A 25,347-nucleotide genomic window follows, 5' to 3' on the forward strand; every position below is an offset into this window, starting at 1 on the left:
CCAGATAGGTATGCAATTCATGCCATCCCATACCGTCTCATGACGCAGAAATCCATCTCCCATCCATCCACCCATAACCTAGGAGCATATACGCCCTTTTCAAGATGAACACGACCGTCTGTACACCACGCAGAAATCATACCCACATACCTCCTTTCACCCCATTTCCTGCCCATCCGAATCTCCCCTCCCCCCTCCCCATCCATCAATTCCCTCATACCCTCAACCATCCTCACCCCTCACATCCTGCTTCCTCTCCAAACTCGACCTTAACGCCCATTTCCTCACCGGAACTCCGCTACCATCCCCTCCCCTCCTCTCCGTTCCCTTGCGTTTCTCAGGAATAACAACTTTCACTCCTATTCTAGCACTAGCGCCACCTAAAGCACCGGTCCTAAGGGCTTGAGACACAGGATGCCGGGCCTTAGCCTCCGACCTTGTAGTGCGTTTCCCGTAACTCGTTTCCGCTGGATGCCGATCCTTCGAATTCACGCTTCCTCCTACAGGAGAAGAAGAGGAGGGGATGGATAGAGCACCGCTGGTATCCAGATCTTGAAGTACAGTACCACCCGCAGCGCCGTCGTTGACGACATTCATCTTAGACTCCTACTTCATGTCAGTACTAGTATCACCTTAAGTCCTGGAATCAGCGGAAGGGGAACTGACTTCCTGGGCGGAGGGGGAGGTATCCAGGTCCTGGCCTTTAGCCTTGTCTTTGGCACTTTCCCCCTTGGGCTTCCCCACCTTCCTGCTTTTGCCACTCCTGGAAGCCGTAGCATCATTTTCAGCCTTACTAGTATGACCGCTGCGAATAGTTCGACTCCCACTTTTCTTCCTCCTCTTACACGCCCTGACATCGCTCTCCCATCCCTCGTCACTCCCATCCTCACCTGGCTTGAAGTCTTTATCATGTTTACGATTGCTAGAAGGGTTCTTGGGTGTAAGCGGGCGTTTGCCTTTGATCTTGCTGTAGGTCTTGGGTTTGGTCGCTGAGGTTGACGTTGGGAATGATATTGGGGCTGGGGCTGGGGTTGATGAAGGGATGTGGTATTGTTGTTGTTTGGGGGGTGGCGATGAAGGGGGCAGGATCGCAGCGGTTGTAGTTGCGATTTTAGGACCGGAGGTGGGAGTTGCAGGTTCAGACATATCTCCTTCCGCATCGCTCTTAGCATTTCTATCTCCACCTGCATGAAACCCTCCCATGCTCTCCTCCAGCTTCCCATTTCCCTCTCTGCTCACCATGACTTTCGACGGCGTATCCAAGGCAGCCTCCACATTTCCCTCCCCCTGTACATCCGCGAATTTCACCGTCTTTGTCGGGGTTTCAGGCATCCGGGGTTGGGGAGAACTTACCAACGCATCGTGTAGCTTACCATTAAATGAAGTTGATTGTCCAGCGACCGTTTCAGAGGTGTCATTGCTGTACGAGGAGTGAGCGATACTTGAACCTGAAGGAAAGCTGGCTCGAGGAATATGGATTTTTTGGTCGGCGAGATCTCGGGAAAGGATACGAGAAATGGCTTTTGTGAAAAAGCCAGAGGTTGTGACGATGTCTGTTGGCCATTGGAGATCTGGGAGAAGTGGTGCAAGTCCTTCAGGGCGGCTCTGGGCATCTGGAATGCTCGCTTTTGCTTCTGTCTCGACGGTAGCTTTTTTGCTTTGCTCGTCATTTACTATCAATTTTTGTTGGAGTTCACCTGAGTCATAGGCAAGGTCTGATCCGTTTTCTACAGTGGCTGCTTGAATTGGAAGATCTTCGACAGTCTTATTGTCTGACGCATCTGCATCATGTAACTTGGCGGCGGGCTTGCAGCAGTTATGGTCACCTGCTTGTACATCTGGCTGAGGCTTCATCCTACTAGACGATGCACCCTGAGGATTTTCCGTGAACTTGTCTGTCGGGTTTTTCGTAGGCTTTTCCATAGGCTTTTCCATGTCGACATCCGCAGGCACCTCGCCACCTTCGACTGAAGTCACCATATCCATTCCCACTCCATTATCTTCTCGACCACTCTCTTCTACTTCACCTTCTTCATCCCCCCTTTCTAGCCCCTCCCTATCAACCTCAACTTCCCCCTCCAATTTCAACCTCCCCACACTCTCCAAATGCTCCTTGGCCCTCTTCACATCCCCATTCACTAAAGTCTTGATCATCTGTGCTGTAGCGATCGCTGTATTTCCGTTGAATCCGCGCTGCGAAACCAGCGTGATGATGACTGGTCTATCCACTTCTGTGTAGTCTCGAGAACAGGCTTCGTCGTGTTCTTGGAGCTTCTTGATAAGAGCGGATTTGCTTTCGACGGGAGCAAAATGGAGGCCACGATCCTTGACGAATGAGCTGAGAGAGGGGGAGGAAAGGTGGGAGTAGGAGATGGGGACCCAGCCGATTACTGTATCTGCGGTAGGGTTAGGACTAAGGGTGGGAGAAAAACCAGCGCTGGTCTTCTGAGCAGCAGGTGCGGACGGAGTCTCGTCGTGCGACTGCGTCCCAGGGCTGAGTTTAAGCACCAAATGCTGATGCTTAGCCGTAGACGGTGTTGCGTTTGCATTTGCTAGTTCAGGGTACCCTCGACCATGCACTTGATCGTCTGCCTGCAATCTCTGGATATAGTCGGTTCTTCTGTCAGTTGGTTTTCGAAGGATACTGCGTTGCTTCATAAGCCCCTTTAATTTGTCACTTGAGTGTTGAGAGTAATGGATAGGCTTCAACCCTTCCCGGATGCTAGCAGGCGTCTCCATCACAGCCGCACTCGTGGTTGCAGACGGCGTCATCTCCATCTCTGCTGGCTCAACAGAGCCTACAGATATACGCGCATCAGTAGCCAATGCTATCATTTCCTTTGGTTCCGTAGACGCGCAATCCGATTCAAGCAACTTCCGCCTATGATCCTTGTTATTATCACAGGCTCTTCGTGAAATCCCACGCTCTTTCATAAACTCCCGTAGTTTATTCCTGCTGTATTGCGAATAATTTGCCTCTGACGGCAGGGAAGTTGCACGAGGGATAGAAGCCTGTGGAATAGTGGGATGGGTTTCGAGGACTTCGGGAGTTGGAGTTGGAGTTGGAATTGGATTGGGGGCTTCTGTAGGCGTGCACGTGGCCGTTTTGTTATGTGCTCTAGGATTCTGGCTCTTTTCTGTTGGGGTAATCACTGAGATGCCCTGCGCGTGGATGGGGAAAGGGATGTTTGCTTTGGTGGGGTAATGAATTGTTGGAGTGCGTATAGGGATGGAGGTTGTGTGGAAGACGTCTGAGATGGAGACTTTTGTGCACTTTGGAGTCTCGTTTAAGTTCATTTGCTGGGAGCTTGGACTATCTTCTGCTGCTGGAACAGTGGTTATTTCTTGATCGGGTTCTAGTTTATCCTGCTCCAGAGCCAACGTGTGTTCCGACGCCCCCGCCGCGGCCTTTGAATGCGATATGAGATCGTCGCCATAGTGAATTTCTGAGCTAGTGATGTCCTTGCCCAGCTCCGGTTGAGGTGACTCTTCAGGAGATCTTGTTTTCAGTGCTCCCATCAGAGCTAGGAGCTCCTCACTATTGATACGCCGGAGGCCGTCTGAAGCCTTAATACTGAGACTCTGGATATCTTGAGATTCTGGAATAGCCTTTCCAAGGTCATTGATATTTTTAGGCAAGACCAGCGGTGCCGTATCGATATCCATAGGTGTGAAAGTCTCATCCGATTCACCCTCTTTCATGTGTGTGACCTTAGCACGGTGTGCAGGTTTGGTGATACGAGCAACAGTGGAGAAGTCCTGGTCCGCGATTTCTGTGATGTTTGTAGGTCGGGGTAGATAGGTGATATTAGAAGCATTCCCATTACCAAGATCGTCCGCAGTCACCGTCCAATTTCCGGTAAGCCTAGTAGCATAAGGTGAAGGAACTGCGTATGGGTCCTTGGATACAACTTCTAGGACATCACCCATTGTATCTTGTAGGTAATCCGAGCATGAGTGTACTGTTTCCTTGGCTGAAGCATCAGTATCTTGCAGTCCGACGTTGAGGGTGTGGGTGTTTGCTTCCTTCGTTAGTAAAAAATTGTGGGTATAGTAGGGTACCTTTCGAATTTCTTGCGAGAGGGTACCAGTTGAGATCTCTTCGGGCGTTGTGACCGTTTCATGTGTTGTGGCTTTGTTGTCCGTCTGGATTTCCTTGCTCGCTTCTCTCCGACTAGGACGATGAGATGGATCAATGCCAGATTGTGCAACAACTTTGAGCTGCTCAGCAGTATGCACCTCTTCTATCTCAGCTCCGACTGCGTATTTCACCCGATCGTTTGCCAATTGAGCAGAGTTACTCTCGCCACCCACGCCTACGTCTTCTTTATATGCAAAACCCGCCGTCACGATGTCAGGTACATCCACTTGCTCGATACCGATCTTAGGAACCGGCCCCGCAAAGCTATCTTCGGGATTTTTTTGAGTTTCACCTGAAAATGAGACATCGTTGCTTTTAGCAAGTTCGTCCCAGTTGAAATCGTTAATGATCTGGACACCCTCCTCCCAAGCCAGTTCCGGGAAGTCGTAAGGATCGAGACACTCCATGGCGTTCCGTGGAGGCTTGGAGGATAGCGTAACGGTTAGTTTGGAGATAAGATGTGAGGAGGGGTGATAGATGGGATCGTTGGCGTGGAGTGTCGGGGAGGTTGCACGAGGTCTCGTTGTGAGTAAACAAACATTGGCTCAAGTAATGGTAGGTACCTGTGGGAAAGGTTGAAAACATAAGAGCCTGCGCATGGTCAAGGTGAAAGTGATCCGCTAATGTGTTTATGTGTTGAAAGGATACGCCAGGGTCGGAATAACCGCGGCAATGTAGGAGCTTGATAACTTCGTCTCTGCGAAAAGCTTCAGCCAGGGGTATATATATACTCAAATAATTCCAAAATCTTCACCAAGTCAAGGGTAACACAACCCGGCCCGTTCATGATTATAGCAATGAATCCAGTGACGCTTAGAATTCCCATATAATTTCTATCATGGAGGGTAATGTGAGATCGTGCACATTGACACTAATTCGGGCCGTGGTTTGGGTTTCTCTCTCTCTCTCTCTTTATATTTAGCGACTGGGTGAAAAAGGCCGGCTAGAAAGCTGTTGGCTATGGACAGTGCTAATATAAGGAACAGACGTCAAGGAAATGATATGATTAAGTTGTGAAATGATTAGGCTATTTCGAGGTGGAATTCTAAGTCAAGACCGAAACCTTCATTGCCAAGGACCTGGGACCAAGCCGAGACCCCCGCTAATCCATGTATACACTGCCGTGCCGTCGTTACTTCATATCTTAGAGCAAGTGGAGCCCTGAATGATCATGCAAAGCCTAGGGATTAAAAGGGAATTGCATTGCTGATGGCGTTGCCGGTATCGACTGGAGCGGCGAGGACCCTAGGCAAAATGTAAGCAGCCACTGGATTTGAAAGACTTCTGCGTCTACTCACGCTTTTCCTGTGTCTGTCGCGCAGCAACAGCATAGAAGAGCAGCTGGCCAGCAGAACACCTATTCAGAAGTTAACAAGTGATCACTTAGCGAAACGGTCCAGCATATTGACACATTCCGCAGAGCGCTGATAAAAGCCAGAGAGGGCTTCGTGTCTGTTGGTGTAATAGATGCAATGCCAAAAGATCGCCTTTTGTGTTATATTTTAGTGACTATGATTGTGCTCCCAGCGTCGCGCTCGATCTTAGTAAATGGTTCAGAATTTCTACTCACCGCCATGACAACTGTTACACCAAATCCTATTGTAGGGCCAACAACCTTGCAATGGCAGGGATTTTGATCACTTTTTCATATGAGTAAAAGCAATCATGGGCAAGAAAGAGCTACTTACGTCCCGCATTGGAAGCAGATGATCGGAACAGGAATGCAGTCCATTACTTGGGACAGACAGGAAGATAGAGAGCAATAAAGCTGTATCTGTAGTAGGCTAATGTGAGTGTTGTCTTCCAGGAAAGGTACCAAGGAGGCGTGGGAGGATTGAATGCTAAGAAGTCATTCGACGTTCGTTATCTATGATGCCAAGCTGATGACTAAGGTCGGAGATACACTAACGATTCCTTGTTTCCTTCCCCCGTTCATTAAATCAGCATTCACGGAGAGACTGACCTTGAGAGAGTATCCTTAACGCCTTCGGAAACTCCTGACATCGATAGGCGTAATGTGGTCCACCATATGAGAGCCCCTGACATCATTGTCACATTTCCCCTCCTCTCATGTGCGAGTTCACACAACTCTGGCCGAGGTTTATTCTGTGGTGTAAAATTTCTCCAAATTCCCCTTTGTATCCACCTTCCAAAAATACACTCTGCAGTATCTGATCTCCGCAGCGATGTTTCGTTTCACGGCTACGATTCGCTGTACGTAACATCTGACCAGGAGGCCTTAAAAATTCCCTGTCGATCGGTTCGCCTGGATCCCTACATTTGGTTTCGCTTCTGGCGCTATACTACTGATTGAATCCTTCGTCTGGCTAAGTGTTTCATCTCATCTACACAGCCATGTCTTCTGTCCTGAATTTCCCCGGTATATATTATGGCGTAACTGTCACACCTTAGAGTGGTGGCAGGTATATAGCCTCAGCCTGATATACTTTCTCTTTCAACACTCGCGACACGGTAATTTCTTACTCTTCAGAATGCATTTCCTACTAGCTCTCCTTTCAACGATATGTTTGCTGTTTGCACTCAGTGATGCGCAAGCACCAACTCCAGCTGGCACAGCCGTGATAATGGCAACATCCGGCACTTATCCTCGCGCAACCCGACTCTCAGATGGCTCCCTCCTAGGGGTGTATGCCAAATACACCGGTGGCAACAGCACCCTCACAACTCTCAAATCAACCAATAATGGTGCCTCATGGTCCTTCCTGGGAAGCATAACCACAGCCCCTGTCGCAACCACTAACCTTGACAACCCATTCGTACACCAACTTCCCGGCGGCCGTGTGCTCTGCGCCTTCCGGAACCACGATAAAGCTACATCTACGCAGGCCGTTTTCTACCGCATCACGGTGACGTATTCGGATGACATGGGCAAAAGCTGGAAATATCTATCTACCCCAGCATCTGATTCCAATTTGGACAATGGTAACTGGGAACCGTTCATGATGGACGCACTAGACGGTTCTCTGCAGCTCTACTATTCCCGCGAAAACGGGCAACCAGATCAAGACAGCTTACTCCGGCGGTCCACGGACGGTGGCCTGACTTGGACCACCGCGCAAGTCATCTCCGGTTCGAGTATTACAGCGCGGGATGGCATGTTGGGTGTCGCCAGAGTCGCCGCAAATTCGCCCATTAAATTCGCTATCTTCGAATCCGGGAACACGACTGGAAACAACCTGTTCACTGTCCATACAGTTCGTTCTAACGACGATGGCGCAACCTGGGGTTCTCGCGCCGACGTTTACTCCTCACCTGGACACAATGCAGGCGCACCGGGCATCATCCGTGTGGGGAGCAAGCTTGTCGCGAGTTTTGGCACTGACGAAGACGGTGGGACCTGGCCGACCGGCTCTATGAAGGTTCTTGTGAGTTCGGATAGTGGAAAGACCTGGAGTAGCAAGACAACTATTCATGGAGTTCCTGCACAATGGTCGGGGATGTTGGAACTGGATGATACAAGCTTTTTAGCTATGTATGAGAGTAGTAATACTATTTATGCGCAGAAGATGGTCTTTTAGGATAGGGAGGTTTGTAATTACATATTTCGCGAACTCCCCACAGTACTTACCTATGATCCCCAACAGAACAATGTCTTACCCAATACGTGTCTCACAAGCCAGATTTACTTAGCATCTCCGTCAGCGAAATCATGGCCTTAGAGCGCAACACCACACTGTCCTCTTCGTCACGGATTGTACATCCACAACGAACCCGCACTTGTTCCTGTAGGCATATATGAACTCCTCACTCCTTACACTATTCTTAATTCATTCTTCTACAACTTCAGTCGAGTCGTTACCGCACAATACTCTCTATCGTCATGTTCATGAATGATACTGAGGCTGCTAAGAAGCGCTGTTCGCGACAATCTTCCGCCCTCTTAAAAATAAAACTTTGACGCGCATAATCCTTCTATTGCGCTTGAACAAACAAGTGAGCGTACCACACAAACACACACAAATCCGCCTGTGTTCACAACATAGCGAAATACCAAGCCAAAAAGCTGACCAACATGACAGAGCACAACCACCCACAATCCCAAAGATTCAGCAATATGCCATCACCGGTTCAAGACCTTATCGATCTAATCGACGAACATCTCGCGAGCCAAATCCACCGCTCAGGATACCGAAACGACTCTCAGAGAAATATGGCAGGGACGATGTTCGTAGATTGGAATGGTTTTGGGATGCCGAAGGTCACTTATCGGAGAGAAGAAGACGAGGAGGAGGACGCACAGGGTTATTGGGCTAGAGGTTGGGACGGCAGGAATATGGCGGTTGCGTATGGGTATAAACATGGAGCATATACGCAATCTCAGCGGCTAAGGCGACCGCAGCAACGGGTTAACGATACTCACAACTTCCTCTATCATGCTAATCATCGTCGACATCGCCATCACCATGATAGTGAATACGCAAGCCAAACCCAAGGCCTAAACAACCACACCCATATCCGTAGTCAAGCCCAAACGTACAAACCCACCATCTTCCGGTGCTTCGACCCCTCAAAGCGCTGCAAGAACCACTACAACGGCCACAGCACACATCTTCACCGCTCACTTCCTCCTTCCCATCCTCCCTCCTTTGCTTCCAACCATTCCTCCAACCTGGATTCCCTCGAGATCAACGCATCCCAATTCCCGGACTCTGGAAGTCAGAATCGTCTTGTAGATGGCGTGAAGGAGCAACAGCTTGGCAGGAAGCGGCAGAAAATTGTGAACTTTTTTGTTAAGTTGTGGAAAAAGTTCCATAGCGTTAGCCCTTTGAACCCCCTTTAAGCTAGTAGGACCAGGGTAAAAGCATCGGCCCGAGAAAGAGATGGAAACCTGGGCTAGCGAGAGCGACAGCGACAGCCGCGAAGTTCGGATTTAGGATACGGATCAAGATCTAGAAAGGCTTCCGGTAAATATAGTTTAGGCTCATCATACCCAGTGCCAACTTCAGAACTTCTCCCACGTACCGTACTCGTGGAGCAGGCCATCGAGCCCGATCATCGCGGGAGAACATTTGCCGCCCGTACCCCAGATTCCATCGAGGTATTAGATGGGCGCAGAGCCTTGAGTGGGAAGAGGGAAGAAAGACGTGAGGATTAAATACTGCCAGTGATATGGCAATAGTATTCGGAAAAAGGGTTGTTGTTATCTAGGCATGAATGATTGAGCTGCTCGCCGTGCGTTTTATAATAGTGCCAGTCTTTATAATGGAAGAAATCGTGAGTATATATGAACCATCTTCCTGTTGTTAGTGTGAGCAATTGGATGTGCATATCGGGACTGATTGGAATCTTCCGAGCGATAGTCTAGTCCCGGTGAGTATAGTGAAGTGTGAATAAGTCGCCTGAGCTAGGAGAGAGGGCTCTTTCTATACCACCGCCTTCCATCCTTCTTTAGAACACACTATAATCTCCCCAGTTTAATTTTCCAGGTGTTAAAAAAGTTACCTTGCGGTATATTTGAATTCTTTTCTTCCTACTTATCCGATTCCCTAACCCCGGAGTTTGAGAACCATACCTTTCATGGCCATCCTAACAGACTCAGCGCTGGCACCAACCACATCTCGTGGCTAAACTCCAATACAATCTCTTGGTAACACCTCCGGTCCGTTTTCCGCATCCTACATCTATTCTACGCCTCCCAGCGTCTTCTTCTTGACCTTTCATAACATCTAATACCGCACTTACATAATCTTTACCTGCACTAAAATCACGCAAAAGAGCCTGTTTGTTCAGCAAAAAGGGGAATAATCTGTTTGATTATGGAAGGACGGAGTGGGGTCAATGTCATGTACGGTTTTCGGAATCGGAAACAACGATTGGAAAGAATGGGGATAATTCGCCATCCTCTTGCAGCGACAGTAGCCCTGCAACGGGCACGGGTATTGAGATTGGGTAAGCGGTTCCGAGTTCTGGATACTCTTCTCGAAGGTCGATGAACAAGAAGGGGGAGAGAATTCGCTTGCTATCGGCACCCACATATCCACACCCGCATATAGACTAACCTCGTCTTGCGATGGGAAAAGAAACCAACCCCGGCATTCAGAGAAGAGTTCTAAGGGCGCAGAATTCACATTCTAGATAGGTCTCGGTCTACTATTAAGGGCTGGAGTCTAAGTTTTGAATTGGATGGGGTATGGTCTCGTAAGTGGGCCTCTTGGGAAGAGGTTTAGGCTGAGAATTAGGAAATGCGGTATCAGTAATGAGATGTTGGAGGCAATTAGTTCAGTTATTTACATGTGTATTTGTGAGTGGGGATAACTGCGGATTTACTTTGCAAGGAAGTTCTGGAATGCTTCCTGTTCAATCACAACCGAGCCCACGGCTCGCAGCTTCTTCCTCCCTTCCTTCTGCTTCTCAAGCAACTTCCTCCTCCTGCTCACATCACTAGCATGAAGTTTCGCAAGGACATCCTTTCTAAAAGGCTTGATGGTCGCCCTTGCTACAATCCGCCTACCTACCGCTGCCTGAATCACTACCTCGAACATCTGCCTATCGACGTGTTGTTTGAACTTCTCTACCCATGCCCGGCCAACACGATCGACTTGGCTGGAATGCAGGATACGGGAGACAGCATCGACCGGAGAACCGTTTACGAGCAGGTTCAGTTTGGCGATATTGGATTTTCGGAACCCAGCGTCTTCATAGTCGAGAGAGGCATAGCCTTTGGTGGTGCCTTTCAGCTTTCCGAAGAAGTCGTCAACTAGGTGGGACAGTGGGATTTCGTATTTTAGAATGACTTGCGTTGCTGTGAAGAATGTGAGCTCCTTTTGTTCGCCACGATTGGCTTCGCACAATTCGATAACTTTCCCGAGATACTCATCTGGGAGCGTGATTGTTGCGGTGACGTAGGGTTCATGGACTTCGGCGACTTGCATGTGGTGCTTGTCTTGGTCGGGGAATTCGTTGGGGTTTGAGATTACTTCTTCCGTGCCGTTTTTCCAGACAACCTTGAACGGAACAGAGGGTGGTGTGATGATAATACTGGCTCCATGCTCTTGTCTTAGACGGTCTTCGAAGACAGAGCAGTGTAGAGTGCCTAAGAAACCCAATCGCCAACCTGCTCCAAGTGCGTCCGACGATTCCTTCTGAACAGTGACGCTACGGTCGTTGAGTACGATTTGCTGGATGCTCTCTTCTAGATGCTCGTAATTATCCTGGTCGACCGGAAAAGCAGCGACGAATACCATGCTCTTCGGCTCCTCGAAACCTGGGTATGGCTCTACCAGCTTTTCAGATCCTAGCGTGGTGTATGTATCGCCCACTTTCGCTTCCTGGGAGCGCTTCATACCGGGATTAAAGTGGATGTAGCCGACCTGTCCAGCTTTCAGGACAGACTGCGGTGTCTGGTCAGGGTGCATGATTCCAACTTCTCCAACAATGTATTTTAGCCCGGTCGCAAATGATCTGAGTGTATCTCCGGGCTTCACCTGTCCGTCGAATATGCGTACAAGAAGTACCACGCCCTTGTAGACATCATACCATGAATCGACAAGGAGTAGTCGAAGTGGCTTAGTTGGATCACCATCGGGGCAAGGAATTTGTTCCACCACGCTCGGCAGGAGCGCCTCCACGTTGATACCAGTCTTGGCTGAGACCAGAATGGCCTTGTCTGGATCCAGCTCGAAAGTAACCTGCATTTGCTCGAGGACGCTGGGAGGGTCCGCATGGGGGAGATCGATCTTGTTGATGACGGGGACGAGTGCTAGACCTTGGGAGAAGGCCAGGTAGAAGTTCGCTACTGTCTGGGCTTGCACCCCCTGTGAGGCATCGACCAGAAGAAGAGCTCCGCCACAGCTGGCATAACTCCTGGATACCTCTGCTCTGAAATCAACGTGCCCAGGCGTATCCACTAAGTGAAGCAGATAATCCTCCCCCTTGTAATTGTATATCATGGTACATGTCTGCGCCTTGACGGTGATACCACGCTCCCTCTCCACATCTAATTTGTCCAAAATCTGCTTATTCCCCCCCGGCTCAATGGTGCCCGTGAGCTCCAACAGCCTGTCCGACAGTGTAGACTTGCCATGGTCGACGTGTGCTACAATGCAGAAGTTCCGATAACGTTCGATAGGGATCTCGGCAATGCGTTTCTCAAGATCGGATTGGGCTCTGGAAGCTTGCGCATAACTTCTGAAGACGGACGGGAGTTCATGGCTGAGGAAGGGTTGTCGCAATCCAATGGGTCGAACAGCGTGCACCTGCCAACACTGCAGTAGGCTACGAGCGGTTCGGACGCATGATCGCATGAGTGAGCATGGGAACTGTGAATGAATGGCTGGATTGTGGTGCTAATCACTTCGTGGGATGAAAAAGTTCGTTTCGATCTGCATCTTATCTAATCTTTAATCGGCGCTTCACCAGTAACTCCTCCGACCAACCCACCACAACCTCAACCTCTTCACCACTTTGCACGCGCAACTCTGCATTCACTGTCCAGAGGATACTGAGCGAGCGGAAGAACAGTGTCTCCCCCTACCGTTCTCCGTCATTGTCGTATTGAGTTCACTCTGAAGAGGTTGCGACCCCTGCACATCGTTGCCCCGCCAACTGTCTGGTAAACAAGAGCTTCACCTTCAACGAGACTCTTGCCACCACCTCTGTCCGCAAACATGTCGCAGTCAAAGTCGTCATCTCAATCGAAGTCTTCATCTAAGAAAGACTCCTCTAAGGTTCATAGGCTGGCCTTGAAGGGTTCTTCGAAAGTAGTGAACGAATTTGTATGTTGGAATTCCCAAAAGGTTCGCCGAGATTCTCTTGCTGACATGTGCACCTGTAGTTTGAGTACTCAATAAATACTATACTGTAGGCGTGCTTTATTAGGATTAGATGATCGAGAAATACTCACGATACGCAGATTCCAGCGAGGCGTGTACCCTGCCGAGGATTTCACAGCGTAAGCAAACACGTGCATTTGGGGGGGGTTTGAGGCTAATCACGGCTCAGAGTCAAGAAATATGGCTTGACCATGATGGTCACAGCAGATGACCAGGTCAAGGCCTACATCAAGAAGATCATGGGGCAGCTGAAAGAGTGGATGTACGGTGGGAAGATCTCGAAGCTGGTGGTCGTTATCACGAGCAAGGAGACAGGGGAGCACGTTGAGCGTTGGCAATTTGATGTTTGTGAAGAATGAATAATCCTCGATACGCATTGTAGGCTGAGAGTTCTGCAGGTCCAAATCTTCGGCAAAGGGGCGAAGAGCAAGCCATCCAAGAAAACGATTGATAAAGAAAATGCGGCGCCAGAGTAAGTTCACTTAAGGTTAAGGCACATGTTGCGGTGATCACTTCTGACTGGCCTCCCAATAGCGCCAATGACCCCCCCGAAGAGAAGACTGAAGCAGAAATACAAGCGGAGATCCAATCCATATTCCGACAAATCACGGCCTCAGTTACTTTCCTCCCTATGCTCGATGGAAACTGCACCTTCAACGTGCTAGTATATGCAGATGCCGACTCAGAGGTGCCTCTCGAATGGGGCGACAGTGATGCAAAGGAGATTAAGAATGGAGAAAAGGTGCAGCTGAGGAGTTTCAGTACAAGCAGCCATCGCGTTGACACTCTTGTGAGCTACAGGTGCGTGGCAAGGAGAAATTTCAATTTCTTATTTCACCAAAAGCTAACTTCAATATCTAGGCTCGCCGATTGAGAAATGGGGTGGAAGCCAGGTATTCTCGGCTTGCAGGAGAAAATCTAGCAATTAGGTCGTTGTATGGTACTGTATCTACCGGTATTGTTGGGACGGAGCACGGAGTCTGGAAACCTGGACTTAGCTGGCGCCGTGAATATATTTCTTGACATCTGCAAGCTTCCTAATTTATATGTTCCACGTGACACATGGGCGTATCGCGAATGGCAAGTTTCGATCCCAGATGTAAACCTAACGGACCTTCGTCTACCAAACTTGGTAGCCTCCCTTGGGTGAGCCGCGGTTGTCAATTTTCAGCCCGAGTATCACCGATATCAGGGAATGGGGCCTGTGGCGTTTCTCACAGAGTCACAGCATCGTGAAGGTAACATTCCACCTCCATTGTCTCATTATCATTTACTGTTTCGATGCAGGACTGGCCAAGTATCAGAACCCGATGAACTTCTCCACAACAACCTTACAAGCCCTTTCTTCGATGGATATCCGCGATACGACCTTCCTTGATCTACGTAGCGGAGAACTCGAGTGATGTTTATAAGGCTATCGAATTGTTCTCGTTCATTGGAGATGGGTTACATCGGAGATGCGCGGGCGGAAAGCAGAAGCCAGGGGTACAGCCAATCAGAGCGGATAAAGAGACAGAACCGGCCACAAACTCCGACATAACTTTTTGTTCCTCCCTCATCAACCACAGCCTCTCGCCGCCAATACTAGGCAACCCCAACATCCTTTCTCCGCTATCCTTAAGCGCTTTCAACATTGGCTTGTGCTGTACCGGGCTGCCTCCTCCTGGCTGTCATTCCGGGGTCGGTGAAATTCGCCAGTCTGCCCAGCCAACCCCCTCAGCAATCATTCCACGACATTTCGATGGCTTGCTCGGAGAAACGGTGGCAACTCCAGTACAATAATTGCTGGCTAGAGTCCGGTACCACAGTTTCCCTTTTAAAATTTGGCCTAACCTACATGTTGAGTTGGTGGGTGCAAGGACCGGCTCCATCCAGTATGTGCCACCAATGCTTCGCTTTGTCACTTGCGCAATCTTTGAAGAAAAATCTCGCAGAGATTAAGCTAGATTGGCGTGATATCTACTATGGTCGTAGGGGTAAGTACTGTTAGTACGTACTATATCCAGGGAATGAATCGAGGATCAACCATCCAATCCAACCAACCACCAAGAGGAATAGAGACTTAAACAGCACGTTGAGCTCATCGCTTTTGTCAAACTACTTACATTACTGACCCCTGAGATCATAGTACAATGCGAGTTCTGCTGGTATCTTCCATTTCACAAACTCGCTCTTCTTTTCAGTTCCTCATTTCCCAGGTCGTTCGCACCATGGTTCACGTTTAGTGAACCTATCCCACAACAGCAACTACTAGCTCAAGGCCACGTTACCTCGAGCTCCGTAACAATATAGTGAAGAGGCGAAATATTTTCTTTCCCTCTTCTCATTGCCCCTCCCCCCACCACCGTGAGCCAGAGCTCGTCCTTGCTACCCGCCAGGAAGGACATTGATATGTCCTTTCTGAGGGGGTATTTCTCCCCCACGAAACCGAAAACGAAAACGAAACCACCCGATGCGTTGACAAACTCCCAGGACAGCGGGTCTGAGAAGACAGCCCCGGTGGGCACCCATTCCTTGCAGGATGTCTCGCACATGGATGCTCCTGACGCTCAATGGAGCTCACGAGCACTCACGGACGCATCATCCAGCCACACCGATGCCTTTTCAGGATCGTCCCGGCCGACCTCCATTTTTCCAGATGGGGATTTCCGAAACACATCCCCCGATGCGTTCAGGGATATCAAGTGCGAAGTCATGGTCAACTGGCTTCACTCTAAACAGGAGGAGAGAATATGGACGACTGGCGATCCTGGAGAGGGCGTCGTGTTGAAGAAATCCAAAGGGCGCTACGTATGCTGCCCGAGTGAGCTTCAATACGACGATACCCAGTTCTATCAGAAGGTTGCTGAGCTCAACGTCCGGGTATGCTCTTCGTTTTTATCCTCTGCAGTGCTCTCTGGCTCTCGATTGCCGCAGCTACGCCATCGAATCATCCCTTCTAACTTCTGACAGGTTGCGATGACGATCAATACGAGAGTCATTAAGCTGATTTTGGCTAGAAATGAACTGCCTTGGGTTGAACTCAATCAAGGTCTCCGCTTACAAGTGATACCTGATCTTGAGGCTCTTCCCTACTGCCAAAAACACCAGTCCGCTGCGTTCGTTGCCGCCCAAAAAGTACTAGTGGTATGGGAAGATGATCCGAAGAAGCTTCTCGATCGAGCAACGTACATTCAGGAGACCCTAATGTCAATGATTTGGGGAGATCTATCTACCCTGGGAGATGGTGAGAAGATGCATCCATACCTAGAGGCGTTGGCTATCAATGAAGACCCCGAGGCCCAAGTCATCGAGGAGCCCCGTCCAATGGTGTTTATTCAGGCCTGTTTGACCGCAGTCACATTGATAATAATATTGGGAGCCATAGGAGGCGGTTGGAGACAAGTTGGAATTGAGATTCACGTGGATCGCTCCTGGATTCGAATGGTGTTCGTTGTTTGCATTCTCCCACAGGTCTGGCTCTCACTGGTGAGTTCTATTCGAGACCTTTCATCCGATACAGCCCGTTTCAGCTAACGAGCTCAGTTCTTCTTCCAAGCCCTCATAGGAAACTTAGCCCAACTAGTTGGACCCATCGGACAAATTCGTCAGAACACAAAATTCTACTCTGGTCTTCCCCCACGGAGATTACACCGAGATTACATGAATGGACTCCCGCACGTAACAATCCAAATGCCCGTTTACAAAGAAGGCCTTCATACGGTCATAGCACCCACAATTCGTTCAGTCAAAGCCGCTATCTCAACGTACGAATTGCAAGGAGGCACTGCCAATATATTCATCAACGATGATGGTATGCAGCTCCTTGATGAGGATTCACAAAGGGAACGTCAAGACTTCTATGATGAGCACAACATTGGTTGGGTAGCGCGTCCAATGCATAACCCACATCCAGGGTCCGAAAAGAAATCAAAGTGGAGCTTCAAGAATTGGAGGCAGAAAAAAGATGATGACTCTAGCCAAAAGTTCAGGTATTTCATGCGGCGTGGAAAATTCAAGAAAGCATCGAACATGAACTACGCGCTCTGGACCAGCGTCGAAGTAGAAGAGAAGCTTGCCAACTCCGTACGAGATGAAGCATGGAACCAGAAGCAGGAGAACGCTCTTTATGCGCTCGCTCTCGAACAAGTTGTGGCGCAGGAGGAAGGCCGGACATGGGCAGATGGCAATATTCGAATTGGTGATTACATCCTCCTCATTGACTCGGACACTCGTGTTCCTAAGGATTGTTTCCTTGATGCGGTCAGTGAGATGGAGCGCTCACCACAGGTTGCCATCATTCAATATTCATCCGGCGTCATGAATGTCACAGATAATTTCTTCGAGAAAGGGATCACATTCTTCACCCATCTTGTCTACACCCAGATTCGTTACGCCGTGTCTAATGGAGACGTTGCACCATTTGTTGGTCACAATGCTATTCTCCGCTGGTCTGCTCTACAGGAGGTTGCCTACAAATGCCCAATTGACGGTTACGAGAAGTACTGGTCAGAAGAGACTGTGTCAGAAGATTTCGATATGGCGTTGCGTCTTCAAACGAACGGTTATCTTATCCGATTAGCAGCATACCAGGGCGATGGATTTAAAGAGGGTGTCTCACTCACCGTGTACGACGAACTTGCTCGATGGGAAAAATACGCGTACGGCTGTAACGAACTCATCTTCCATCCGTTAAAACTGTGGCTGAGGAAAGGAATATTTACCAGGCTTTTTCTACGATTCATGTTCTCCAGTATGCCACTTCCTTCCAAATTCACTATTATGGCATATATTGGAACCTATTATGCGCTTGGCTCCGCATGGTTCCTTACCCTGATGAATTACCTGTTGATCGGCTGGTTCAATGGATTGCTGGATCACTATTACATCGATTCGTTCAAAGTCTACTTTTCCATCATCGTCGTCTTCACAGGTCTGGGTAACCTCTCCCTTGCTGTGCTCCGCTACCGCGTCGGAGACAGAAGCATCAGCGGCGCTTTATGGGAAAACATCCGCTGGGTCCCTCTCCTCGTCATCTTTCTCGGCGGCGTCTCAATCCATATCTCCCAGGCCCTCATCTGGCACTTCTTCAGCGTTGACATGACGTGGGGCGCCACGGCTAAAGAAGTCGAACAAATAACCTTTTTCGAAGAGATTCCGCGCGTCATTCGCAGATTCAAGTGGACGTTTGCCTGGTGCATAGGCGTTGCGTCGGGCATGGGATACCTAGCTACATGGGCGCCCCATACTTGGACGATCACATTTTTTACGCCTGTCTGGCCGCTCGCTAGTGTGGTTGTGTGCCATTTTTTATTGCCGATTGTACTCAACCCTAATTTGATGCTGTTCACTTGGTAATGAGGATGAACAACAGCCGACTTATCCAGCAACAATCAACAATGATGACGAGCCGGCATATGAGACCTGCGTCAAATGCTGTAGGAAAGTCAATATATCTTGCCCGGGCGCAGCTCATCGTTCCATACCGACGCTGACTGTTCGCCAATCTTCTATCACAAGACCACGCAATCCGCCAAGATACATGCGACATATATCAGCAGTCGCAGAGTTCGTTCTCCCCATTTACATACGACAACTTCGAGCTTCAACAGGCCAACTCATGCCTTTCGTTCCAGCCAGCCAACCCCAGACTTAGAAACCTCCACATACGAAACCCTCGAGTGTTAGCAACCAATCGAATCTTCCAAACAACCGTGGGTCCGGTTCCATCGCTTTAGCTTCTCACACCCAAGATATTTCGTAGGCGTCCATGTTGGGGGGATTCTTTCTTTGTTTTATTCATGTTTAGTGATCATCAATTCCCATGAAGAGGCAAGGGTAAATTGGCAGGGATCTTTGTTTATATTAGTTTTCATCTGTAGGGTTAAGGATAACAGGAGTAATGGGTGTTGGAGGAGTTTGGGGTGGTCATATAATGCTTTAAGAAAATTAAGTTTCGAAGGTAAGTGAGGGTATGCTTATGATGTAATGTAATGTGATATAAGTGCAGAGTCAATCTGTTAAATGTTCTTATTTTACTAGGTATTGACATACTTTTCTTCGCTAAGTAAATGGAGGTGAATGAATGAAGTGGAGTGAATGAAAAAGGTAGGGATTGCTCCATATAATCAGGTATATCTAGCGTCATAGCTGGCGTGAATAGATGAAGGAGAACCCTTGCTAATGCTAGATGCGTACTTGGTTTCTCTTCGTGGTAGAGTAGTTATGTAAGAAAGGATTTTGTAGATTACTAGCGATGTTTGTGTAAGCCAATGAGAGAGCTATTGGTGGGACGATATAAGCGCGGTGATAAATTGCTGTGGAATTGAGGAGAGGAGAAGATTGGATCTGGATCTAATATTTTACGACTCAAATACAACGTCTAAAAATAAACAAGGGTTTAAGATGTTCTTTTCCTAGACACGGGGGTCTTTCACGATACATTAGGCTTGCCACATGACGCTAAAACAGTTCTCAAACATCCATAGTCTGATCTAAAAATTTTAGGACCGTGAGACGGAATTAGATGTTACTTTGATGTTTGCAGGGTGGATGAATGTTGGAGAGAGTCCAAATTGTAAGAAACCTAGCGCAGGTCTAGTTAATGGGTCTAGTGACACACCTTGAAAGTCACTTAGGACCTCGCGCTGTAGTGCAGTCTCGCAACTGTTCTAATAATATGACATAGCCACAAGACCACATTGTACGTGCGTTGGAGATATTACACTCACAGTATCAAGTCCTTGCTGTGAAGGAAAAGGTGGTTCGCGTCCAAGCTGATAGTATGGTAAAGTGGAGACTGTGAGGATGCTCACTAGTTCACTAGTTCCGGTCGTATACTACTCAGATCCTTGCCCAGTCTTTTGCAGTCGCTTGCCCATGCTAACTTACTATACAATGTAGCATATAGATTTCCAGGGCGAGAAGAAAACGATCTAAATTCGTTCCTAGCGCTACCCGCATTTGTATCAATAAGCTCGCGCTACCGCCACCACTACGGAGTTGTATGCGGCACACTCAGAATCCCGACGAAATAGTCAGACCGCCAAAAACAATCGGATCGGAAGCGAGGATAACGTGGTAGGTACACGTGAGATCCGCTACACCGGGTGGGATGAAAGCAGGCAGGTCGGTGTGCAGATGCAGGAAGATTAGTTATCCCTCTTCCGGTTGCTGACTGTGCTGTTCTTGGTGATCTGCTGGGTCCTTGGCATTGTGCAATACCTTTTATGTCTGTGTATGTTGCGTTGCAGCTGAATTAAGGTGAGTATTCGCCTGTTCAGAGGTCGGTATTGCCTATGTGAACAATGCGGCACGGCCGATTCGAGGAGAGTAGTCGCCTTATCTGTAGGCCGGTATCACCGCTTGGCAAACATACACAACATTGGCTTCCCGATGGACTTCCTTGTGCTGTACAATACCTAAGAGTATACTGCATTAGGGCTGAATTGAGGGGAGTAGCCGATTAGTCGCCCTTGCAGACTGGTATTGCTTCTTAGCAAGGATCCTCAACGTCCGTGTCCCAATGGATTCGTTCGTACCATACAAGAAAATACCCACAAGTGTATTCCGTTGCAGCACAATCGAGGTGAATAGATGTCGTTCCGGACACCGGGAATTTCTTCTTAGCAAACATATGCAACATCCTCTTCTATATCAACTTCCTACTTCTCTCTATGATTCTGCTTCTGTAACTGCAATCTATGAGGTTTCCTCTCATCATCAGGGACAGGGCCACATTCTCCAGAAGATTAATTATCTTTTTGCAGCTGACTGTGCTGAATGTGTCGTGACCATACGGAACATATATGTGTGTACTCCGTACCTACATTGCAGCAGAGCCGTCCTTGCATCCATAAGCTGGTATCACTTTTTGGCAAGCATACCCAGCATCCACTTCCCTATCGATTTCCTCTCTTTCCGCTTCTGCTCCTTCCTCTCGTCCCCCTCTCCCTCCCTCTGGACAACCGGTGCCTGCGCCACACTCCCCCTAAGATTATACGCCTTACTCACCACCCCCATTCTCCTTCTCTCATTCATCTCAGTATTACTAACCCTGGGCCACCACATCTCACCATACCACTCTTTAGCCTCCTCCTCATTCCGATATCTCAGGATATCATAGTCACTATTCGCCGTCATAGCCGCATCCCTCTCTCCTGTCGTCTGCGCATCTTCTACATCTCTAATACCTACTCCCAGCTCCTCATACCTCTTCCGCCACCGCTCATCCGCGTACTCAAAATGCGCCATGAAGACAGTGATACGTGCCGGGTCCACGGATTGCGAGAGCAGGAAATGCAGAGCCAGGGTGTCGATGCCGGGGACTGGACCCATGATGAATGCATCCCCGGCTGCGATGGCGGGGAACAGGAGCGGGATGTAGTGTGTGGAGAAGTAATCTGGAGACGCGTCCACCGGGCCGGATATGAACGCCGTTCGGCGACGACTACGGCTTGACTCGGGCATTGTCTGATCTGGGTTGGTTTGGCTTGTATCCATAGTTTCGCTCGCTACAGCTGGTCTGGCTGCTGCTAATGTTGCTGGTTGGCTGGTTGGCTTTCTCTCTAATCTGTATCCCTTCCCTTTTCTTCCCTTCTCTTTCCTAGGTTTCGGGTTTAGTTATCGCTTCCTCACGTGTACACCACACTTCCCCTCTTCTGCCCTCTAATTCGTCCCCTAATATCCCCTTACCGTATCTTAGAAATAAGGTCAAATTCCCACAACCGCTAAACTTTTCCCAAAGCGGGTTTTCCTAAGTTTGACTTGACTCGGGATATGGTATGACGGTATCCGTACTCGTCTGCCGACCACACCTCATCCCATCAAAGAAAGCCTTGGGAGCAGCCGTGGTACGGACACGGGAGACTTGGGCGTCGTTGCAAGCTGGAGTGGAGTAAATGAGTGATTCGGCAGTGCCGAATCACGAGTGCGGGATGGCAAGTCGGGGAAGCAAGCATTGCACCTAAGCAGGAAATAGCCGTGCAGAGAACTTGACGGAGTAAGTGGCTGTGCGGACCTCCGGGGTTGCATTAGTGGCGTGTGGTGGCGTCTTCCTGTCGGTACGAGTTGCGCATATGCGCAGTGCATTGCAATTCCACCGCACGAGCCACACCATTCCATTTGTGCCTCTGCTCAAATATGCATTCTGCGGGTTGTAAGAAATGTAAGAAACGGCGGAAACGGGAAGTGTGGCTCAGCAGGTTCAAGAATAAGCCGGCCAATCAACCATCTCCGGAATTCCGCCCCATGTAAATGTAAGCATTCGTCGAGAAGCCAACCATCTAGTATTCATTCAGACAATGGGCATAACTGCCAACACTTGCTCGCGTTTCAGCACTGTCTCCTGTTGACGTTGGATCAAAGTGCTGAGAGAGCGTTTCAGCTGTCGCTATCACCGCCTTATGGGGTCTAAAAACCATCCGTACCAATACTAAAGTGTTTTGAGGGTTATATAGCTATTAATATCTTCGAAATAATATGCAAGGTGATGAGCAGGAAAGATGCTCCTACGCTAACTCCTGTAACCGCGATATGCAACTCCTTTCACGCATGAGGCGCTCCTGGCTCTTGGTTTCCTCGTACGTCTAGCTTTAGTACATGATTGCTTTTGTGAATGCGGAATAAAGCCATGCAAAGGAATGTAAAGGAAAGCTTGAGTAGAGAATACAAAGTGTAGAAGTCGTAAGAAGTCGTAATGAGAAGGGAAAAGGGAGCGAAAGCTGAAAGAAAAAAAAAAGTATAGGAAGGAAAATAGAAAGAAATAGAGACGTACTCAAAAGGATAGTTCAGGCACTGCCAAATCTCCTTTTACACAAAAATACAATATCAAGTCTAGTCTATTGAGACGCAATCCCTCTCTTCAAGTTGATCAAGTTCTGAACTTGCAACATTGTCCTCTGCGCTTCAGCAATAGCTGCAGCGCGCTCAAACCCCAATGAAAGACCTGCTTTCACTGTATAAAGAGCAAAGCATTTTCTGACCCAGGCAGCTGGTACCTGTACATCTCCTCGTTCGCCGTAGACCGAGTGCGTCGATGGCCATGAAGCCGCGCCACCCACGAAACAGATCCAGATGAAGACTCCACACATAGCGCACCAACTATCGCTCTTGTCTGTGCTATCCAGCGCATCGTGAAGAGCCGAGATGATCGTAGTGTTTGAACTTCGGGAACTGTATCCTTCACCAATGTTCACACCGGAGCTCCGAGCATACATGACATTTCCTGATTCTGAGAGTGGTAGTCCTTGCACTAAGGAACGGCAATATATCAGCCCTGCTAAGCGGCAAGATTCGTAAACGTAGTCTGGCGTGAGGTCTTCGTCGGTTCGAGGTCGGTATAAGAGGCGAGTGTAAATTTCCCCCATGTGGGTATCATATGACGCAAGCTCGGAGCTCGATCTAGGAGTGAAGGCGCCGCTAATGTAGTTCCACCGTGCTATAAACGTGCGCGTGATATCATGCATGTCGCAAAGTAACTCGTAGGTGCTATCGGAGCAGTGGCCATAGATAGCAGAAAGATCACCATTCGGGGCATATAGAGGTGATATGGGAGGAGGATATTCAGAGACTATCGACGGCCTTTGACTTGGGACAAATCCGTGAAGCATAGCGGGTTCGGATAGGCCTCGGAGAATGGTAAAACTAAGAATCGTGCTTGCATCTCGTTAGTTGCCACGCGCCTCGACTTCGGATAAAGCCACACTCACAGAGTCATGAAGGCCGCAATCTTCCCGTTCATACCGAGATTACCAATACCACCTCTTTGGTAAATAATACGCACCAATCCTTCTTGATGAACATCGAAGACGTCCTCGTCAAATCCACCACATTCGCTGATAAGAAGATGCAGTATGCTGAGAATAGTAAAATCATCCGTTTGAGTATCGAATCCCTGTAGACTATCTTTAATCATCTGGAGTACCTTGGTCTTCGCGTATACGGTGAGAGGACTGTCTTCCAAGAGGGACTCCCCGACGTCTTGGTAGACACAAGCGACACTGACGTGGCTGAGAAATGACATGCGATTGCTACACACAGCCTCCATCCAAGATCGATCTGCCTCTTGTTAGTTTTCTTTCGTAATTGCCTTCAGGGATTGGGGATCCAATACCCCGACAGAAGTTTCCGTTATCGAGGTAAAGATTCTTCAATTCCTCCAGTGATTCTTGGCTAAATGAACTGCTACTCGGGAAAGGATATTCGGCGCCTTCATCGAATGTTGCAGGGACGCTGCGTGCTGGTGTCGTGGTCGCAGCAGATATAATTCTTGCAGCTAGGCTCCGCATTGGAGCCGTCTGGGGGGATCGCGACATGAATTTGTAGAAGTCGCCATCCCAAATAGTGCTGCGACGCCGCGAAGAAAGCATAAGATTGTTGTCTTCCAGTATGCCGTCTGAGATGGTTGTCATCGGGCTTGGTGTCCGGGTCCCAACTGAAGGTTTGGCATCAAGCTCCCTGCTCTTGGACCTGTCCCGGGGAGATCCCCCTCGTTGTTCTCCGCGATGCTTGTACATTACGTGGGAGCGAATATTCCTCAAAGTTTTGTCCTCTTTGAACTGGTCAGGATGGCTGGCAACTACGAATTGAAGTGCGGGTCCTGGGGCTAGGGGGGGTAATCGTTTCCTCCCAACCCTTTTCTTAGAGGGTTTCGGTTCGTTAGGCGACGTCATAATTATTAAAAGGAGCCTCTAGGCAATGACGAGAAAATCGAGATTTGCGAAGGCAAATGACAAAAATAGAAGAGAAGTGTTGTGCTGCTCGCAGCTTGGTTGTGTGACGAGTGCTGTTTGAAGGAAGTTGAGGTGAATGATATATAAGGAACTTAGGTTTAGATAGATGATGTAAGCCCCCATAAGCTCGATTTGGATGGTAAAGAATTATATGACGAAGAGTGAGTCGACTCTCCCGCCACAAGCCACAGGCAGCGGTTGACAGCCATCTCTCGGGAGGAGACCGAGGAATTGTATTGTAATCGGGGCGACCCTGGTGTAGCTGTACACTTAGGGAGGATTGGGCTGTAGGGCGGTATGATGCGACTGACGCTGGCGAGTGGATAGCATCAAACAAGCGCAGCTAACAATATTATTGGCCGAACTACGGTCGGGCACACCGGCTGTTGGACACCGGAAAGAGGAATCTACGGGGAAAGTCAAGTATCCCAGTGAAGAAAATCGTAGCCTGCTCATGACAACACCACCGTAGCTGAAGAATGGCGACCGTCTTGACGCAAATGCGTTCGGGCTGGTCCGGTGTGTGGTCCGTAGAAAGAGCTTGGTAGGGCGGCTTGGAGCCTCTGTGGCTGGAGAAGACGATCAGACATAAATTTGGACCTGATAATGAAGGTTTGCTGGAGTGGGGGCCGCAGTTAACTCTGGTTTCGGCATTTGTGCACTGCAGGTCTGCCTCAGGAAGCACCACATGGTGCTCCAAGGT

General features: G+C 48.9%; 10 protein-coding genes across 10 annotated transcripts; 4 read left to right on the top strand and 6 right to left on the bottom strand.

Moving 5' to 3' along the window:
- Positions 1 to 136: 136 nt before the first annotated feature.
- On the bottom strand, positions 137 to 4,928 carry BDR25DRAFT_350884 (uncharacterized protein; the record flags this gene model as incomplete). The annotated part of the gene is made up of 6 exons (XM_033694776.1): positions 137 to 168; positions 228 to 606; positions 667 to 4,685; positions 4,725 to 4,761; positions 4,790 to 4,838; positions 4,873 to 4,928. 6 exons carry the CDS (start codon positions 4,926 to 4,928, stop codon positions 137 to 139), a joined length of 4,572 nt encoding a protein of 1,523 aa, XP_033552378.1.
- A 239-nt stretch (positions 4,929 to 5,167) lies between these two features.
- BDR25DRAFT_254548 (uncharacterized protein) lies at positions 5,168 to 5,967 on the bottom strand. Its single transcript, XM_033686305.1, has 4 exons — positions 5,830 to 5,967; positions 5,712 to 5,781; positions 5,440 to 5,498; positions 5,168 to 5,386 (listed from the first exon to the last, which is right to left on the bottom strand). The coding sequence occupies exons 1-4, from the start codon at positions 5,871 to 5,873 to the stop codon at positions 5,329 to 5,331; spliced, it is 231 nt and encodes a 76-aa protein (XP_033552379.1). The 5' UTR covers positions 5,874 to 5,967; the 3' UTR covers positions 5,168 to 5,328.
- A 759-nt stretch (positions 5,968 to 6,726) lies between these two features.
- Positions 6,727 to 7,680, top strand: BDR25DRAFT_322696 (neuraminidase; the record flags this gene model as incomplete). The annotated part of the gene is made up of 1 exon (XM_033692052.1): positions 6,727 to 7,680. The coding sequence occupies one exon, from the start codon at positions 6,727 to 6,729 to the stop codon at positions 7,678 to 7,680; it is 954 nt and encodes a 317-aa protein (XP_033552380.1).
- A 494-nt stretch (positions 7,681 to 8,174) lies between these two features.
- Positions 8,175 to 8,942, top strand: BDR25DRAFT_310896 (uncharacterized protein; the record flags this gene model as incomplete). The annotated part of the gene is made up of 1 exon (XM_033691191.1): positions 8,175 to 8,942. One exon carries the CDS (start codon positions 8,175 to 8,177, stop codon positions 8,940 to 8,942), a length of 768 nt encoding a protein of 255 aa, XP_033552381.1.
- Positions 8,943 to 9,648: 706 nt separating this feature from the next.
- Positions 9,649 to 10,137, bottom strand: BDR25DRAFT_350886 (uncharacterized protein; the record flags this gene model as incomplete). The annotated part of the gene is made up of 4 exons (XM_033694777.1): positions 9,649 to 9,703; positions 9,741 to 9,839; positions 9,871 to 10,005; positions 10,037 to 10,137. 4 exons carry the CDS (start codon positions 10,135 to 10,137, stop codon positions 9,649 to 9,651), a joined length of 390 nt encoding a protein of 129 aa, XP_033552382.1.
- Positions 10,138 to 10,353: 216 nt separating this feature from the next.
- On the bottom strand, positions 10,354 to 12,437 carry BDR25DRAFT_301169 (translation factor GUF1, mitochondrial). Its single transcript, XM_033689518.1, has one exon. It carries the CDS (start codon positions 12,403 to 12,405, stop codon positions 10,426 to 10,428), a length of 1,980 nt encoding a protein of 659 aa, XP_033552383.1. The 5' UTR covers positions 12,406 to 12,437; the 3' UTR covers positions 10,354 to 10,425.
- Positions 12,438 to 12,560: 123 nt separating this feature from the next.
- On the top strand, positions 12,561 to 13,951 carry BDR25DRAFT_279668 (mitotic spindle checkpoint component mad2). Its single transcript, XM_033687766.1, has 7 exons — positions 12,561 to 12,876; positions 12,936 to 12,961; positions 13,014 to 13,052; positions 13,103 to 13,277; positions 13,332 to 13,405; positions 13,468 to 13,734; positions 13,795 to 13,951. Exons 1-7 carry the CDS (start codon positions 12,769 to 12,771, stop codon positions 13,805 to 13,807), a joined length of 702 nt encoding a protein of 233 aa, XP_033552384.1. The 5' UTR covers positions 12,561 to 12,768; the 3' UTR covers positions 13,808 to 13,951.
- Positions 13,952 to 15,573: 1,622 nt separating this feature from the next.
- BDR25DRAFT_279672 (uncharacterized protein) lies at positions 15,574 to 18,270 on the top strand (the record flags this gene model as incomplete). The annotated part of the gene is made up of 4 exons (XM_033687767.1): positions 15,574 to 15,795; positions 15,886 to 16,401; positions 16,459 to 16,829; positions 16,893 to 18,270. The coding sequence occupies exons 1-4, from the start codon at positions 15,628 to 15,630 to the stop codon at positions 18,268 to 18,270; spliced, it is 2,433 nt and encodes an 810-aa protein (XP_033552385.1). The 5' UTR covers positions 15,574 to 15,627.
- A 2,261-nt stretch (positions 18,271 to 20,531) lies between these two features.
- BDR25DRAFT_301172 (uncharacterized protein) lies at positions 20,532 to 21,842 on the bottom strand. The gene has a single exon (XM_033689519.1). It carries the CDS (start codon positions 21,379 to 21,381, stop codon positions 20,779 to 20,781), a length of 603 nt encoding a protein of 200 aa, XP_033552386.1. The 5' UTR covers positions 21,382 to 21,842; the 3' UTR covers positions 20,532 to 20,778.
- Positions 21,843 to 22,609: 767 nt separating this feature from the next.
- Positions 22,610 to 24,129, bottom strand: BDR25DRAFT_103577 (uncharacterized protein). Its single transcript, XM_033683479.1, has 2 exons — positions 23,622 to 24,129; positions 22,610 to 23,568 (listed from the first exon to the last, which is right to left on the bottom strand). Exons 1-2 carry the CDS (start codon positions 23,957 to 23,959, stop codon positions 22,752 to 22,754), a joined length of 1,155 nt encoding a protein of 384 aa, XP_033552387.1. The 5' UTR covers positions 23,960 to 24,129; the 3' UTR covers positions 22,610 to 22,751.
- Between the last annotated feature and the right edge of the window lie 1,218 nt (positions 24,130 to 25,347).

This window comes from Lindgomyces ingoldianus, assembly GCF_010093535.1.
Source record: "Lindgomyces ingoldianus strain ATCC 200398 unplaced genomic scaffold BDR25scaffold_5, whole genome shotgun sequence".
NCBI lineage: Eukaryota > Fungi > Ascomycota > Dothideomycetes > Pleosporales > Lindgomycetaceae > Lindgomyces > Lindgomyces ingoldianus.

What these genes read in the sequence shown, in the direction of transcription:
- BDR25DRAFT_103577 (XM_033683479.1), bottom strand. Translation starts at nt 23,959, where the DNA reads ATGGAGGCTGTGTGTAGCAATCGCATGTCATTTCTCAGCCACGTCAGT. An exon ending in ATTGCGGCCTTCATGACTCT is followed by an intron (nt 23,569 to 23,621) that starts GTGAGTGTGGCT and finishes ACGAGATGCAAG; the next exon opens with CACGATTCTTAGTTTTACCA.
- BDR25DRAFT_279668 (XM_033687766.1), top strand. Translation starts at nt 12,769, where the DNA reads ATGTCGCAGTCAAAGTCGTCATCTCAATCGAAGTCTTCATCTAAGAAA. An exon ending in CCTGCCGAGGATTTCACAGC is followed by an intron (nt 13,053 to 13,102) that starts GTAAGCAAACAC and finishes ATCACGGCTCAG; the next exon opens with AGTCAAGAAATATGGCTTGA. An exon ending in TTGAGCGTTGGCAATTTGAT is followed by an intron (nt 13,278 to 13,331) that starts GTTTGTGAAGAA and finishes AGAGTTCTGCAG; the next exon opens with GTCCAAATCTTCGGCAAAGG.
- BDR25DRAFT_254548 (XM_033686305.1), bottom strand. Translation starts at nt 5,873, where the DNA reads ATGGACTGCATTCCTGTTCCGATCATCTGCTTCCAATGCGGGAC. An exon ending in GTGTAACAGTTGTCATGGCG is followed by an intron (nt 5,499 to 5,711) that starts GTGAGTAGAAAT and finishes ACTTCTGAATAG; the next exon opens with GTGTTCTGCTGGCCAGCTGC. An exon ending in GCGACAGACACAGGAAAAGC is followed by an intron (nt 5,387 to 5,439) that starts GTGAGTAGACGC and finishes CATTTTGCCTAG; the next exon opens with GGTCCTCGCCGCTCCAGTCG.
- BDR25DRAFT_301169 (XM_033689518.1), bottom strand. Translation starts at nt 12,405, where the DNA reads ATGCGATCATGCGTCCGAACCGCTCGTAGCCTACTGCAGTGTTGGCAG.
- BDR25DRAFT_301172 (XM_033689519.1), bottom strand. Translation starts at nt 21,381, where the DNA reads ATGCCCGAGTCAAGCCGTAGTCGTCGCCGAACGGCGTTCATATCCGGC.